This window comes from Podarcis filfolensis, assembly GCF_964270895.1.
Source record: "Podarcis filfolensis genome assembly, chromosome: 3".
Taxonomy (NCBI): Eukaryota; Metazoa; Chordata; class Lepidosauria; order Squamata; family Lacertidae; genus Podarcis; species Podarcis filfolensis.
Window position 1 is genome coordinate 69,068,637 of NC_139606.1, and position 13,574 is coordinate 69,082,210.

Sequence of the window (13,574 nt, forward strand, 5' to 3'; positions counted from 1 at the left end):
TAAGTGAAACACTGTTTGACCTTGGTTTATCAATTGTGAAAGCAGAGACCCCTTCTAGTGTGGACTAATGTTGCAATAACCATACATTACACAGAAGTAATCCCCACTAAATTCTATAGGGATGGCTACCAAGTAGGCCTGGAGCCTGAACTGATCAATCTTAAAGGTGTCACACAGAACTGTTAACAAGGGCCCCACTAAACTTTCAGCCCTATGGAAAAAGATTATACCCCCACCCCAACTTTTTTGCTTCTATGGCTTTCCCCCCCCCCATAAATGGACTAAGGTGTAGGAGACCAGGGTTAAAATCATGGTTCATCTATGAAGCTCCCTAAGAGACCTTGGACTATTCATTGTCAGCCTTTGTCTCAGGGCTGTGAGCAGAAAATGTGAAAGAGAATCCCAAATGCCACCATAAGTTATTGGTAGTACAGAACAGAAATGTTTTAATTGGAGGAGATATGTCCTCAAAGTATTTAGAGCAAAGTGCAAATTTGCCACCACCAACAAAAAGTTGCCTTGCCAGCAAAAAGGGTGCTTCAGAAGGTGCCAAGTGCTCTGCTGGAGTTAAATCAGGTCACAGAAGGCCTCTCAGGGCCACAGATGACAATAAGGATGCAGCAGAATTAACAGCATTAGGAAGAGCAACAAGGGTTCTAAGTATGACTTTGTGTAGATACACTCATCTAACAGATCTTTAATTTGTGTGAATGGAGATCGGACTCACTTGTTTTAAGTCAGCACACAATAACTGGCCATGTGAAGGTAGCAACATGAATAAGCAAATTCTTTTGGGTTTGGTTGCTACCTTTCTACTCTGAAATAAGTATTACTGAATTCAATGGAGCTTACTTCCAGGCAATAAATTAACTCCATCTATATCACCTGTCTGAGTGTCTCCCAAAGTAAAACAAAACAATTAAAACTATTAATTAAAATAAAAACACAATTAATATGCAATTTAAAACATTGTTAAAAGTATTCTTCAGGTTAAAACTTTTTCAATACACTTTAAGATAGAGATATTGCAAATATATAAATTATATATATATATATATATATATATATATATATATATATATATATTATATAGTTATATAAATATATAAATATTATGGGTAAGACAAATATATGCATATAATAATATGCATGTAGTTTAGCACGTTATGAAACTAGGCTTTATTTCACCCAGGTCAAAGACCCAGTTTGGCACACACACTCCCCACATACATTTGTGTACACACACGCACACACACACAGGCTGGGAGTCTCAATGGTGCCCTCTGGAGGCTTTACCCGGGGCAAGAAACCCGGCTAGCCCCCCGCCCCCTGCTACAGCACTGCTTATGGTTGGCACAGAGGTCTCTTACCGTATTTGTCCTTAGAGAATGAAATCTATAATCGGAAAATAATACCTATGCAGGTTAACTTGGAAGTAGGGCCCATTGAGTTCAGTGGGGTCACCCCCCAGTAAGTTGGCATAGGGCTATAGGCTCCTGAAAAGAATCACACAGTACTGTATGGATGCAGGAATGATCATAATGCATAAGATGTTTGGGCTAAACACCTTCAGGACTAATTTCCCTCCAAAGGAAATGTAGGAATTAACAGATTTTTCTGCATGTCATCTTTGACACTGCATTTGGGACAAGTAAAGATTCTCATATAACATCATGTTTTCAATCAAAAGAGGACCTAATATGGTTCAGTTTGTTATATATTACCCTCCTTATTTATAAAAAGGATTTAAAGGACAATTTTAGTTATCTATTTCCAATTCATCTAGATTATATTAAAAATTACAGTAATGTACTTATTCCAAATATACTGGATGAAAACTCAATCTTTCAACTTATTGTTTTTATTTCCATTTTTAGAAATTGCAAATGGCTCCAGTTCAGGAGGGTATCGTCCACCTCCCAGAACAAAAGAAGTACTCATCAATGGGCAGACAGTGAAGTTAAAATACTGTTTTACCTGCAAGATTTTTCGTCCACCTCGTGCCTCACATTGCAGCCTTTGTGATAACTGTGTAGGTGAGTAAAAACACACACACAAAAATTAATATACAGATCTTGCTAGATATAATGAAAGATTAATATGTACTGGTCAGTATATTTTGGTGTTTCTCATGATGAAAAGGAGATTACGACTAAACAGCAGGAAGAACTTGCTGACAGTAAAAGCTGTTCAGCAGCGGAACAGACTCCCTTGGGAGATTGTTGACTCTCTTTCACTGGAGGTTTTTAAGCCGAGGTTGCATTGCAGGGGGTTGGACTAGATGACCCTCAGGATTCCTTCCAATTCTATGAAAGTATAACTTTTTTGTGTATTTTCGGGCTTGATAGAGCCAAAAATAAAGTTTTCAACCTGCTAAACTTTTCTGTTTGTGCACTATATATATTCTATTTCAGTTCAGTTTTCCTGTTTGAGCATTCCCTCTTGTTAAGAGTCACAGTGATTCATCTCTCAATTCTTTGTTCAATTTGAAGTAAAACCATGGAGCTTTGGGTTGATTCAGAGCCACAGGCTACACCTGTCACATTTATAGTAGGAATCTTTTGTGAGTCAGAACGCCTGGAAACCTGGGGCAAAACAAAGAAAGCTTAAATGTAACATCTATTTTAACAGGGCATACATTTTTGCAGTAAAAATAAAAGATAAGGCACTGTCCTACCTTTCTTACTAGTTTGCTGTGGAATATAATGGCTTAACTTTGGTGTTGAATACACTGCCCTAACTTTGGTGTTGAAGGCTAAATAAGAGGGGATAATGTTTAAAGTTACATACTTCAAAATATAGTTCGTTAAGCAATATCTCTTCTGTATTATAGACTGAATCTGTGTGGTGCCTGTGGAAACATATTTCATCCCTAGTTACCCCCCCCCCCCCGCCGGCCACTTTGAAATCTGTGCTTAAAAGTAGTCTTGTGTACACACACACACACACACACACACACACACACACATTCTGCTTACGGAGTCTAGGAGTCCAGAATCTATTGACAGAGCCTGGTAGCGCAGCGGCAGCGAGAGCTCCCGTTCACCATTTTGGAGCCCTTGGAGTCTTTTTTTCTGGACTTTTGGCTCACTGACGTCCTCTTTGGGCTCAGGGAAGGGTCTCCTTCCGAGCCGCAGGACTTTTCAGCTCTCCCACCATTTCAGGTTAGAATCGAATCATTTATTTATTTCCTGGTGCCGCACATATATGTGGTTGTGTGCGAGTTGATCGTTCGTAAGTGGGAGGATGCCTGCACTGAAGATTCTCTGTAACTCAGACAATATAATACAGTATAGTATATACCTAATTCACAATGGGGGTGGGTTACAGTTGAGTATGGAATGGGGAGCAAAGGTTACTGCTTGTCTGCTGCATATTATTGTCCTCAGGTGCTCTTTTTTAAATATACAGTGGGCGTGCCACTGACACAAGGGTTCAGTTCCGTGGGTCCGTGCGCAGAGGCAAAATTGCACAAAGACAGGAACCTCCGGAACTGCCCCCTTCAGAGGGGCTGCTTACCAGGCTCTGATTGAGAGAGAGCCCTATCTCAGGTAAGCTAGGAAAACCCACTGGGCGTACAGGTAGGGGGAAACAAACAGAGAAAAAGGCTCAGTACTCTTTATTTATTTTTTATTCCCCCCACCTGTGTAAGATTGTGATAGCGTAAGTTAAGTTACATGGTATGTAATTGTGATTTATTATTTTAAATGTTTTTTCTTAGTTTTATTGAACACTCTATAATTCAGCTTCCCAACTTATTGTCATTTGCAACATTTACACAATAGGTGTATACACAGAATAATACTAGAATAATGAAAATAATTTGTACATAAATATATTTTCCTGAAATCTGTTGTTGTGCATAAACAGTGTCTATAAACTGTCCAGCATTCTAAAAATGCATTTGTTTAACCATTATTTCCTCTTCTATATTATTTTTATCAATATAACAATAACCCAGATTCTTTCAAACCATTCTAAAATAAAAGGGGGTGTTCCCCCCATGCTTTTGCAATGCTTATTTTTGCATCAAATAATAGATTTAATATTACCTTGAAATCCTCCTCTAATAATCCTCCTCTTTAAAAATTTAATAAAACTGTTTTAAGATTCATTCGTAACTTGTAACCAAGCCTTTCTGTAATAAAATTCCAGATTTAAAATACATACAGCTATATAATTGGGCAGCTCTGAACTATATGCAAGAAATCTGTTTGAGGCCTACTACATCTCCAACAGTTACTTTGTACTGGTGAATATATTCTACTAAGTCTATAGGGAGTCAAATATGTTATAAAATCATTCTTTTAACTCCACAGATGTTGTTCTTGCTAGAATCTTAACCCAAATCCAGTTGTATCCCTCAGTTCTTAATTCCTACTGTAGATCACTAGCCGATATCCTCAAAAGTGTCCCTGGCTTGTTATCAAATTCCAAAATAATAAAACAGAACTGACTTGTTAAGTACTTGTTGTTTTCAGATATAAATAACATTTCATCTCTAGTCTCTGTTACCTCAATGTATTCTAATTCAGGCTATTGATGCTTCTCTCGTTGGAAAGTACAGTCATACCTTGGGCTGAAGTAGCTTCGGGATGAGCATTTTCAGGTTGTGCTCCGTGGCGACCCGGAAGTAACGGAACGTGTTACTTCCGGGTTTTGCCACTCGCGCATGAGCAGACGCTCAAAATAACGTCACGTGCATATGCGGAAGCGGCGAATCGCGACCCGTGCACGCACGGACGTGGGTTGCATTCGCTTCAGGATGCGAATGGGGCTCCAGAATGCATCCCGTTCGCATCCAGTGGTACCACTGTACTGGAATAGTGGGGTCCTGTGCTGCCCACTGCCAATGAAATTTCAGCTAATGATTTTACATCTTGCTCAGATATTAAATTTTTAGCAGAGTTCAATCTTGTTTGAGATCATATTGACAAGTCACCTAACACACCATGTTTACTTGTTAAGAATTCATTATGAAATGGTAAGGTATATGGTGAAAGTTCTAGACATAGTTTCTTTCTTATTTTATACCTTACAGGTATCTAATGTATTTATTGATTTTCTATACTACAGGGTATATAAATAAGAATTAAATTAGTACACCTTTCCTCCTAATCCCTCCCACTTCCCTATTTTTCTCTAGATTTCTTGTTACCTTTATATTTTATACTATACTGTTATAGTATAGTATAGTGTGTATGAAAAAATGTAATTTTATAAGTAATTTCCTCTTGGTTTTCTTCATGATATCACAGCATTGATTTCAGTAGTCTCTTCAAAACAAAGCTTTCTGCTTCAGTTACTAAGCCTTCCCCATACCATTCGTTTAAAATTTCTAGTCTTGCAGCTTAGTATTGTAGGGGTCTCCCATTTCCCCATATTTTGATTTTTAAAAAGTTTTTAGTTTTAATTTTTTAAAAGGTATAAAGAATTGAATGCACAAATATGAATTTTAAGGTTTTTTTGTACTTGCTTTCTGGAATAAATGCGAATTGATTTGTTTTACATCATCTGGGATACACCCACCATAAGGGTGGGATTTTTTGGAGCCTACTATTTCTATATCCTTATCCTTGTTTTTTGATAACTGTTCTTGTTGAACAAAGCTAGGTCTAATTCCAAGGTAATTTCTACTGTTCAAAGTAATCCTTGAAGAGTAATCCTTTAATGCCTTTATAATTAAAGATGTGAGGGTGATTACAACAGGTGATCCTTTTGTATTTCATGGTTTACTGACCATTCAAGAGGTATTCAAGGAGCTTGAACTATTCATGAAACAGATTTGTACTGAATGTGGCATCATGGTAAGCAACCATTGTTTCTTAGGTAGAAGATATAGGATGTGGTTTATGTGTCCTTAACCCAGAGAAAAACTTAAGATAATCTTGCAGCAATTTATCTGAAATGGGCCTTGACCAGGCTCTTGAACAGACAGACAGATTTTCCCCTCCAGGATACAAAAGCAGGACAAAATCCAACAGGAACATAAGAAAAGCCCTGCTAGATCAGGCCAAGGGCAGTGACCAACCAGATGCCTGTGGAGTAACTGAGCACAACAGCACTCTCTCCCCTTGCAATTCCCAGCAACAGATATTCAGAGGCATATTGCCATATTGCCATCAACAGTGGAGGCAGAACATAGCCATCATGGCAAGTAGCCATTGATAGCCACCTTGGGGGAGGGGGAACTGCTGAGCTGTATTCAACCAACTGATTCCACCAACACAAGGGTTTCTGCTTCTGCAAGAGGACTTCTCTCCTCTCCACTCCCTGAATGCACCCTGCACCCTCCCTAAATCTATTCTAGAGGGTTGTGGGGAACGCCAGAATAGATATAGGGACATACGGGGGGGGGGAAGGAGGGGGGGGAGTTTTGTTGCACAAGTGAAAATCCTTGCACTGACAGAACAACTTAGTTGGATACTGCCCACTGTGTTAAATCCTGCCATTAACACACATAGTTCTGAATAGTTCTGTCATCAAATGTTCTCTTTTCATGCTATCTAATCCTAATTGAAAACTATTAATATTCTACTTAGAAACAGAGAACTTGTATGAACAACTGCAGCTGGGAAACAGTCCAATATTAAATTTTGATAGAGCCCTTACAGTTTCCTTTTTGGTTTTCTGTCCCTGAGTTTGAAGGTACATATTGTAAGGCCCATGAGCCAGATGAAGTCCACACAAAGTAAAAGAGAGCCAGGGGCGAATCTCAAATTGTGGCCTGAGATTTGGGGCACTCCCAAAACCCCCGCATGAGGTCAAAGGTCTCTGCAAAATGTTCCGTTCTTCTTAGACTGAAATGGGGAAGATTAGGTTCAGTAACAAATACCAGCTTGCTACTCAGGCCAGTAAATATGTGAACCTCTCCCCCCGCCCCCATGAGACAGTTGCTACACAGTGCCTGCATGAATTTGTTTAGGCTATGAAACAGCCTTGGAAGTCTGTGTATATCCCAGGGGCACTATTCTGTTCTAATTCTAGTAAAGCAAGTGAAAAATTTGCAGGAGCAGTTGACTTGCTAAAAATTAGTCTCTTAGTCTTAAATCCAAGTTCTTTGAAGGTACTATGTATCTTTTCCCATATCTGCAGGAAATAATTACTAGCATTGAAATTGCAGGATTCTTATGTTTTTAACAACAACAACAACAACAACAACAACAACAGATAAATGAAGAACAGCCCCAAATGCACATAAATTATGAAATCATAGGGGCTACAAAGGAAACCACAACATTACATATTGCCAAACAAGCACAGATGTGAATGATATCAATTGAATTAGCCAGGCTGCTGGCATGTTATACAAAGGCCCCTGTATCTTCTATCCCATTAGTTTTTCAGCAGTGGTTTTTGACAATACTGATTGGGTCTTTTGTGTACAAAAGCTGACTCTACCCATCCTCCCAACCAGTCAAGATAACTTATCTTAACATCTCTGATTCTGGGCTCATCCATACTGTCATCTGAGACTTTTTGTGGGTGAGCTCAGACTTTGCTGAACCCTGGGTGAGAACCTGAAGGCTGAGAAGGAGGGTGTGTCAGAAGGAAAATGAATTGATATAGATTTATATATGTTAGTAACCTTGTATTAGTGTTGAAGCAATGATTCTTCAACATCAACTTCGTTGGACTGGTCATGTTGTGCGGATGCCTGATGATCGTCTTCCAAAGCAACTACTCTACTGTGAACTTAAAAACGGAAAGCATAATGCTGATGGTCAACAAAAGATGTTTAAAGACTGCCTCAAGGCAAATCTTAAAAAAAGTATTATAAACACTGACAACTGGGAAACACTGGCCTGCGAGCGCTCCAGTTGGAGAACAGCCTTTACCAATGGTGTCATAGGCTTTGAAGACACTCGAACTCAGGACGCAAGGGAGAAACGTGCTAGGAGGAAGGCATGCTTGGCTTTTCTCCTTACGGCACAAACTGTTATTTATGTGTTGTTTTTACCTGTATGGGCCTATGGCCGTAATAAATGATATTCTAAGGCATGCTTGGCAAATCCACACGGTGTTCAACTCCCGCACGGAAACCAATGTCTCCAGTGTGGAAGGACATGTGGATCCAGAATTGGCCTCCACAGTCTCTTAAGGACTCATTGTTAAAACCGTGTGTATGGAAGACAATCTTACTCGGTCACGAGTGATCACCAAAGAAGAAGATGATGATGATTAATGTAACAATTTTATATTTAACTGTGTATTTTTGTAATATTATGTTTAAGTTGTCTTTTGTTCAGTTTTCTGTACACTGCTTAGAGATATTTTTAATATATTAAGCAGTATATAAATTAAATAATCAAATTTAATGTTGATAGTAAGCTTCCTGTACCTCCATTCTCTCTTGTCCATATGTTCTCCTCCAAATCACTACCTTCTCACACTCCCTGGACTGAGGCAGAATCATAGAATTGTAGAATTGGAAGGGACCATGAAGGTAATCTAGTCCAACCCTTTGAAATGCAGGATCTTTTTGCCCAGTGTAGGACTCAAACCCACAACTCTGAAATTAAGGGTCTCATGCTGTACCAACTCTGCTATCCTGCAGAAAAAAGTGTTAAATGAATAGGGATAAATGTAATTGTTCCCTTTCCCTCAATTCCCTGTTCTGTTCATGGCTTGTAAATTAACTGTACTTTGAAAGAGATTTATTTAAAAAATAGTCTAAAGACAAAGGACTATGATAAAAAATATGTATTTAAACATCCAATTTTGGGTATGTTTTTGTCATTTATATTCAAGCATTCACATGAACATGTGATAACAAAAACTGGGGACAGGGGCATATATGTGTGCCAACAGCTCTTAAGATCATTGTATGATTAGTAAGCCCATTAGAAGGTTTTAAAGCATGTTCAATTGATCCCAGGCTAATAAGGGTTTCTGTTCTTGAGGAGAGTTTGAATGTGTTCAGTTGAACACACTTTAAATTCCCTACTGTAGTTGTCATGTGAAGATCTAAAAGCAGTTCATGCGATCTTGGAGGTGGGGCTTGCACACACACCTTCCCCATCACCAGTTTTACTTGACTGCATCTTAAGGTAGACACCTGAACATGGCTACAACGATTTTCTCAAGCAGGTCTTTTGTTGTTTTTGTAATTGCGTTCCATTCTTTTTCTGCCTTTTCTTTCAGAACGGTTTGATCACCATTGTCCCTGGGTAGGCAACTGTGTGGGGAAAAGAAACTACAGATTTTTTTATATGTTTATTTTATCTCTGTCTTTTCTGACAGTCTTTATATTTGCATTCGTTATCACCCACATCATCCATCGTAAGTATGCTAGTATAATCAGATTACCTATATAGCCATTTGATTGAAACTCTATTTTTCATTTTAATCTTTTGGACATTCAGAATATACCCAAAATGGTATACCTAGTTTGATCATTAACAAGACTTTCAACTGTTAAGCTTATTTCTTAATTCAGAATCTTAAGGCAAATGCATTTTATTCAGCTTTATTTGTTGTACTGCTGAACAGTTCATATAAAGGGAACATTCTGGCCCGCTCTCAGTTTTCCTGCAGATTAGTTTCATTGGTCTGTGACTGTTCCTTGGTTTGTGGCCTGCCTTGCTGACTGGAAAACCCCATTGGCAAACAGGACCAACTTCCAAAAGTTGGTCAACGTTCACAACCTGTTGTATTTATTAATTTGCATATTTTATTTTTAAACTTATATACCACCATTCATCTGAAGATCACAGGACAGTCTATGGTATAAAAACATGAAGATACATAATAACAAACAAACAAACAAACAAAAACCCACAAGTTTTGAAGGCCACAGGTTGTTTAATTAGCCAAAGGCCTGGGAGAATAATGTTTTTGCCTGCCACCTAAAGATATGTAATGAAATTGCCAGGTGATTTATATTCCTAGGACAACCTACAGAGTAGTAAGAAACACAGTTTTACAATTTAATAAATTAATTAATAATAAATCACATAGACTAATACAGCAAATTAAAATTAAAGTAGCAGCAGCCTATTCAATAAAATCAACCACTCTAAATGCTTACATTAGCAGTTTTTTTAAGTCTGTGAAAACAGAAATGTTTTTGCCTGGTGTCTAAATGATAGCAAGAAGGTCTCTAAGTAGGCCTCCTGGCAATGTCTTTCCAAAAGCAAGGAAGCAAAGTGTGTCTCCAGTTTCCACCTGCCACACTTCAGATAGCAGGAGGACCTGGAAAAAGGCTGCAGATTATGTGGATTGATAAAGAGAGATGCCTCCAACAGTTATCTGGGTCCTAAATCGTGTAGTGCTTTAAAATCAATACCAGCACTTTGAATTGAGCTCAAAAAATTATGGGAGGCAGTGGAGTTGCTTTAGCACAGGCAAGATGAAATCTCTTTGCCTGGTCCATGTTCACAGCCTAACCACAGTGTTATGGACTACCTGCAATTTTCAAACTGTCTTCAAAGGCAGCCCCATGTAAAGCACATTGCAGTAATCCAGCTTCCAAGTTACCAGGGCATGGGTATAACTGTGGCAACAGAAGATCCTTTGTGCTCCATTTCCAGTCCAGCATCTTCCTGCCTAGTTGAGAGTTCCAGATCTACATTGTGACCTGCCACATGGGTTGGGCCATGACACATTGTGACAGCCCCATGGTTATCATGGCAACCTTGAAGTCCTGAATATCTTCTGATAAGACTGATTCTGAAATAATGTTGAGGTCCCCTAAGAAAATCAGTTTCAACTCAGCCAGCTCAGGTGGAAAGACTACTTGCTAGAAGGGTGGTTGGTACACAAACAACAATCCCTCCATGTCCCTAGTATACAACACCAAGTACAAACACCCCAGATCAGCACCCAACCTAATAGTAAGCATTGGGAGGGAGATGGAATCCCTGTTGACCATAACTATATTTTTTTGCCAATCGTTTTTATAAACCACAGCAGTGTTTCTTCTGCAACATGGTAGATGGCGTAAAGTGTAAAGCCAGGAGAGACTGGCTTTTTGTGCCCTTTCAAGTGATGATGAGATAGACTAGATGAGTCTCCATGACCAGATAATGGATAATTGATGTCTTACTGTAAACTGATCATGCATTAAATAGCAACACGTTAAGGATTCCTGAGGTTATGTTATTGTGGATGAGGATGGCACTATTGTGGAACACACCTTATATGCTGGCTTCTCCTTCTCAACTAGCCAGCACTTACTTACCCCACTACTACCATACCTCCCTCTGCCTGTAACCACTAGCTTGTGTTTACAGACTCTTGTCTTTCTCCCTCCCCCATTTAACGCAGAGACATAACACAAAACTAATAAAGCAGTTAAAATATTTTTAAGGGAGTGTATACAAGAGATTGTCATAAATATATGTTTAAAAATCCCAATTTCAATTGCACTTGAAATGCAAGAATTGGATAGCAGACGGGTCCATTTCACCAGCTCCTTTGACATGAACTAATGCTGTTTTTGAGGCCGACAGTCCAACAGATATTCCCTCCTGGAGGTAGCCTTAGAAAGCCCTGTGTTGTTCAGTTAGGTGGCTGGGACTTTTTGCCAGGGCACAGAGTCAAAACAGTGCCCAGCTTTTTCTGTCCCTAAATGTCAGCAGTTAAAAATAGATCTGGACCTTAATTTGACAATTGTTTGTCATTCTTTTTTGCTGAACAAATTAATGAGTTAAAGCAAGTATCCATTGCTGGCTCCTTGCATCATGTCTCCTAATTGTATCCAGAGAAATCCGTAAGCAGCTTGGAATTTGGGTCATATTATGATGCATTTACAGGATTTCCTGATCCAACAGAAACATTTTTGTGTGAGAGAAAGTATATTTATGGATACCTTTCATGTTTAAAAATAATCTTGCAGTGTTTTTCCACCATGATAGGATATAAATGAACAAATTGATAACAGAAAACTTATTTATGGGGAACTGGTGACTGCAGACATTAATGTGTTACTATTGAGAAAACATCCAGCATATGTTAATTCTGGTTTTAAAACTTCCATTTTTGCTGAAACAGTTTCAGTAAAATTTCAAGGCTAAATTTAGCAAAATTTGTGTTGTAGTTCTTTGAAACTCTAACTGTATATTGGATTTTGAGATTTGTTTTTATGTAGACAGTATATATTATTGTTTAATATTTACATTTATTCTTTCTACAGGATCTCAACAAACAGGGTTCTTAAATGCACTCAAGGACAGTCCTGCAAGATATCCTTTCAACTGGAGTGCATTTGCATGCTCTTAGTTAATATTGTATAAATTTTGAAAGCATTGCTATCTAGATTTATTTGGAGTTGTTTACTCTTTGACAAACATTTGGGTTATGCAGTTATATGAAATTCAGACTTACTTCAAGTAATCCCTCTCTCTGGATTTACACATAGCAATTTGGATAGCCCCTATTTTATACTGTAAATGACACTTAGTAGTGTATATAGTTTTAAACATTCATTACTAGAATATGAAAATGGTTTTCGTTTTTTATCAAAGCAGTTATACAGTTTGAGCAAGCAAGTGATTTTATCAGAAGTACCGTATTTTTCGCCCTATAGGACGCACTTTTTCCCCTCCAAAAATGAAGGGGAAATGTGTGTGCGTCCTATGGGGCGAATGCAGGCTTCAGGAAGCTATCCACAAGCCTTGCAAGCCCGGCGGGAGTTCCCGCGGGCTCGCAAGGCTTGCGGGCAGCAGCCTGCAGCCCACAAGCTCGGGGGACAGCGGGGAGGCGGAGCGCTGCCATCCCGCTGTTCCCCGACCTGGTTTGGATTCCCCGACCTGGTTTTGGTGGGGAAATAAGGGGGGGGGGAATTTACCTTTATTTCACCCCAAAAAAACTAGGTGCGTCCTATGGGCCGGTGCGCCCTATGGGACGAAAAATACGGTAATAAAAAGAGAATGTATGTTTTTAGAATTAAACTTCCTGACAGAATGATTTTGCATTGGGTGATAATTTACCCAGTTTACTTCAAGAGATCTTCCAGCATTATCAGCAGAAGTAGCAGCAAATCCAGAGACAAAATAGGAAGGAACATAACAACAAGTTGTGCCTCTCTTTCAAATATTTGGAACTACTGTTGCATGTTTTACCTGACTGTTGCTCCCCACTCCCCAAACCTATACCTACAGTGCTGATCCTAGCAGAGATCAACAAAAAAATTGTACATGGATTATAAATTCCCATCATACAATTTTGAAGACCTGGGAGTGCAGGAAGAAGCCAACAAGCAGCATTCTGTTGACACACAGAATGCTGTTTTTTAGTAATGGGTGTGTTGTGTCAGTTCAAGGAGAAGACAAACATTGTCAGGCCTTCAAACACAACTTTGTTTTATCAGAGCATAACTAGATTGAGGCCAATGCTCCACCCAGCAGCAAGAAGTGGAAGAGAATTATAAGAGCACAGTCAAGCTAAAAAGCACTAACTTAACTCACTAGCATACAAAACAGAGCGCATTTGGAAATACCATGACTTCAGTCCTGCACAAAGTTGTGAACATCTAAGTGTCACTAACTTAGTGGGAGTTATGCACAAAAAGCAGTGAAGATAGCAGCCCAGGTACTTTAAAAATAAAAAAATCTTCAGGTATAACTTCTACT

General features: G+C 38.9%; 1 protein-coding gene and 1 long non-coding RNA gene across 7 annotated transcripts in view; one reads left to right on the forward strand and one right to left on the reverse strand.

Moving 5' to 3' along the window:
- Positions 1–13,574, forward strand: part of ZDHHC14 (zDHHC palmitoyltransferase 14) — a 74,288-nt gene that overhangs the window by 39,738 nt on the left and 20,976 nt on the right. For all 6 annotated transcript variants that reach the window (XR_014546732.1, XR_014546733.1, XM_083608003.1 and 3 more), the window contains exons 3-5: positions 1,878–2,036; positions 9,145–9,282; positions 12,137–12,185. Coding sequence is in view for 4 of the 6 variants with exons in the window: in XM_083608003.1 (XP_083464129.1) it covers positions 1,878–2,036; positions 9,145–9,282; positions 12,137–12,185 (346 nt within the window). In the remaining 2 variants the exon portion in view is untranslated. The remainder of the gene's footprint in view (positions 1–1,877; positions 2,037–9,144; positions 9,283–12,136; positions 12,186–13,574) is intronic.
- LOC310760092 lies at positions 9,454–10,681 on the reverse strand. The gene is made up of 2 exons (XR_014546763.1): positions 10,295–10,681; positions 9,454–9,589 (listed from the first exon to the last, which is right to left on the reverse strand). It is a non-coding gene; the product is annotated as an uncharacterized lncRNA (long non-coding RNA).